The 3,199-nt window shown below is 55.5% G+C and overlaps 1 protein-coding gene across 1 annotated transcript; it reads right to left on the reverse strand.

Annotated features, from left to right (window-relative positions):
• Positions 1 to 327: 327 nt before the first annotated feature.
• Positions 328 to 2,374, reverse strand: LOC120859753 (UL16-binding protein 2-like; the record flags this gene model as incomplete). Its single annotated transcript, XM_040235737.1, has 3 exons — positions 328 to 976; positions 1,601 to 1,876; positions 2,111 to 2,374. Coding segments are annotated over 3 exons (656 nt in total), but the record flags the coding sequence as incomplete, so codon positions are not given.
• Positions 2,375 to 3,199: the final 825 nt, after the last annotated feature.

Below are 3,199 nucleotides of genomic sequence, written 5' to 3' on the forward strand. Positions count from 1 at the left end.
AGGCCTTGGTCCAGGGGGCTGAGGAACTCCTGTCACTTTCCTGGGGCGGCCCCTCCCCAGCCCCTCCTCCAGCCCCGCCCTCACTAAGGGGCTCCTATGTCTTCCACCCCTACCCCCACCCCAGGCCCAGCAGCTTCTTGTCACCTCCTCCTTCCTTCCTGCATCACAGAGTCACCCCAGGCCCTGACACCCCCTGCTCAGGCTCAGGATGGAGCCAGTGAGGAATCAATCTGCTCCCTTTACTCAGGTCCGGATCCTCCCCGAGGGGGGCCTAAAGGACCAGGGAGCAGGTCCAGAGGAGGGGCCTTGCTTCCTGACAGCCTTGGGGGGCTGCAGGGAAATCTCCTTCCTTCGCTCCCATCAAGCCTCTGAGCCAGGAGCTGACAGCTCTCGGGACCAGAGTCTCTGCCCCCGTCTCTTCCTGGTCCCTCCCCGCTATGCACCTCCACCCCAGCTCAGACCCACCCATCCGCAGGCACCTCTGCTCGAGGCAGGGCCGCTCAGTGATGGAGGCTCTGGGTCCCCAGGAGGCTGGGGTCGTGCAGGCCACACTGAGTGAGACCTGCTGCTGCTCCAGGAGCACAGGCCTGGCCTCAGCCCCTCCCCCAGTCTCTGCTGTGGGGCTCCTGCCTCGCCTGCTTGACCCAGGCTACTTCCTGTGAGAACAGGCCTTTGGAGTTGGGTCTGCAAGTATTGCTCTCGGGTGATATGGGGTCTTATCCCCCTGCTCATTTCCAGGGTGAGGAGGTTCAGGGAGGGGCAGGGGTTGGCTGGGATTCACCTTCCCCGGCCTCACACCAGGCCCTGTGCCTCTGCCTTCCCTCTGAATTCTGCCCTCAGTACCTGCTCCTGGAAAGGACTCAGCCCAGGAAGACAGTTATGACAAAACTGGTGAGGACCACGAGGAGGATCCGGGTGATGTGCTTGCTGGCTGTGGCCAAGGACTTCACTGTAGGGGGGCCCGTGGTCGGTGATGCTGTAAGGAGAATAAGGGTGAAGCCCTTGTCCAGACCCCAAGCTCAGCGGATGCCGCCTCAGCCCCCCTGACCCAGGTACCCCTACTATGCAGCCTGTTTGCACCCACACGTGGAGGCCCTTGTGACAGGTCCTCAGGCAAGATGGGAGGAAGGGAGGAGCCCAGTCCCCATGGGACTCTGACAGCTAATGGGGAAGCAAGATTTCCAACAGTCACTCAGTCCTGCTGTGACATCAGAGATGGTGACATCAGGATGCAGTCCTCAGGAGCTGACAGCAGAGGTGCTATTGACAGATTTCCAGGAGGATTGGTGACATTTAAAAGAAGGTTCCGGAAAGAGGGAATAGTAAGAAGGAGACTGGAATCATAGAGATGCTCTCATGTTTAAGATCAGTGAGAATCTGTGTCCAACAGTACAAAGGCCTGTGCTGTGAGGAGAGACGCCAGGAGGTGGACGAGGAAGGAGGGTGACAGAGCATCCCTGGGCCATTGTTCTCCCAGGACAGCTCACCTCTGATGGATCATTTTCACACACACACACACAAATATACACCCACACACACAGAGGGGTGGGCCCATGTCACCATGAGAGAACTACCACTTTCTCCTACTCTTCTCACTTACCCGAGGTCTTCAACATTTTCTCCCAACACACCAAAAAATCCCGAAGCCAGGCCCGACAGTCTCCCATGGAGACCGTCCTGAAGAAGTCCATCACAGCTCTGTCGTTCTCCCATTTCTCTTTCATCCTCCTCCCTTTAGAATGAACCATTGTCCAGAATCCATTCTTCGAATCAAAGAGGAGGCACAGTTGTCCATTAAAGCCAAAATCCCAGGATCCACTGGTGTGTCCATTGCCTTCACGCCAGCACGTCATCCTGGCCTGCAGGGTGAGAGGTCCTGACCCCACCGAGGAAAAGACAGAGCTCAGCCTCTGCACTTGACAGATTCTTTGCCCCACCTGGGTCCACCTCCCCTGGGCCCAGCTAATCTGGCCCTGGTCTCTCCTGCAACAGCTGCTCTTTCCATTGGACTACTAGGGAAGGACAATATCCAATTTTTTTTTAACCCGAAAACAGTGGATGCAGCTAAGCCCCCAGTCTACTCCTCCTGCATCTGGATTTTCTAACTCACCCTTGTCTGTGTGTTTCTCTGGTGTAATGTCAGGCATCTGCTCCTTGAGCAAGTCTCCAGTGTCTCTGAGTGTGTCAGTCTGTGTTTCCCAGGCACTCATACTTTTCACTTCCTCTCCCAGTGGACTAAGGTACTTGATCTTAGCTGTACCACAGTCATAGGAGAGAAAGACCTTTTGATCAACTTCTCCATGAACTTCACACCATGGCTGATCATCTCTGGGCCGAGGATCAATGGTGAAATTATAGGAAAGAGAATGAGCATCTGTGAAGGCAAAACACAGTGAGGGTGAGGTTGGGGAAAAAAGACACTGAGGCCCCTTCCCCCAGTTATGTGAGAGCGGATTAAAGTGCAGGGTGGGCTGACAGAGCAATAACACCCCACAGCACACACCATACAGCCAGTGCCCCTCCTCTCCTTGTGGAGAAGGAGGAGTTCCCTACCTGGGAAATTTCACACATCCTGGGTGTGTCCCCTTGTCCACCAGGTGCATTCCCAGCATCATAAACTTTGCAGACACGTGCCAGGCTGCTATGTAGGAAAAGCCTAGATGACAGAGGACGGTCAGAATCTAACCCCGGGTCTTGTGAGAGATGGGGAGCCTGTGGGGATGCCCCTGAGGAAGCAGGATCACAGGAAGAGGGGCAAAGAGGTGATGGGTGAGCACAGAACCCAAGTTGGAGAAGGGAAAGTTCACAATTAGGGGTCACAGGACTTAGCAAGGCCGGGGAGAAGCTGCTGATCTCCCATTAGGATGGGTCTTGGAAGCCTGGAGAAAGGCCTGGCCCACATGACATGAAAGAGAAAACCGAGAACTTCCAAGGCAGGTGGCAGAGGAGGGGATCAAAGGCTCTTGGAAGTGAATCTGCCAGGGCAGACACGGTATGAAAGGACAGGAAAGTGTCCAGGCCACCAGGCACCATGGGAAAGCCTGATGGAGTCTGTGGAGCCTGAGAGGAAAGCGGGGATGGGAAGCATCTCCAATAGCTCACGGTTGACTTTTGTGGAAATCGGGGATAGTGGTAGGAGACCGTGTACCCGTGGGTTTCCGATTGGAACAGGGATGGAAAATGGGGAAAGATCAGATTC

This window comes from Oryx dammah, unplaced genomic scaffold (genome assembly GCF_014754425.2).
Source record: "Oryx dammah isolate SB20612 unplaced genomic scaffold, SCBI_Odam_1.1 HiC_scaffold_2828, whole genome shotgun sequence".
NCBI lineage: Eukaryota > Metazoa > Chordata > Mammalia > Artiodactyla > Bovidae > Oryx > Oryx dammah.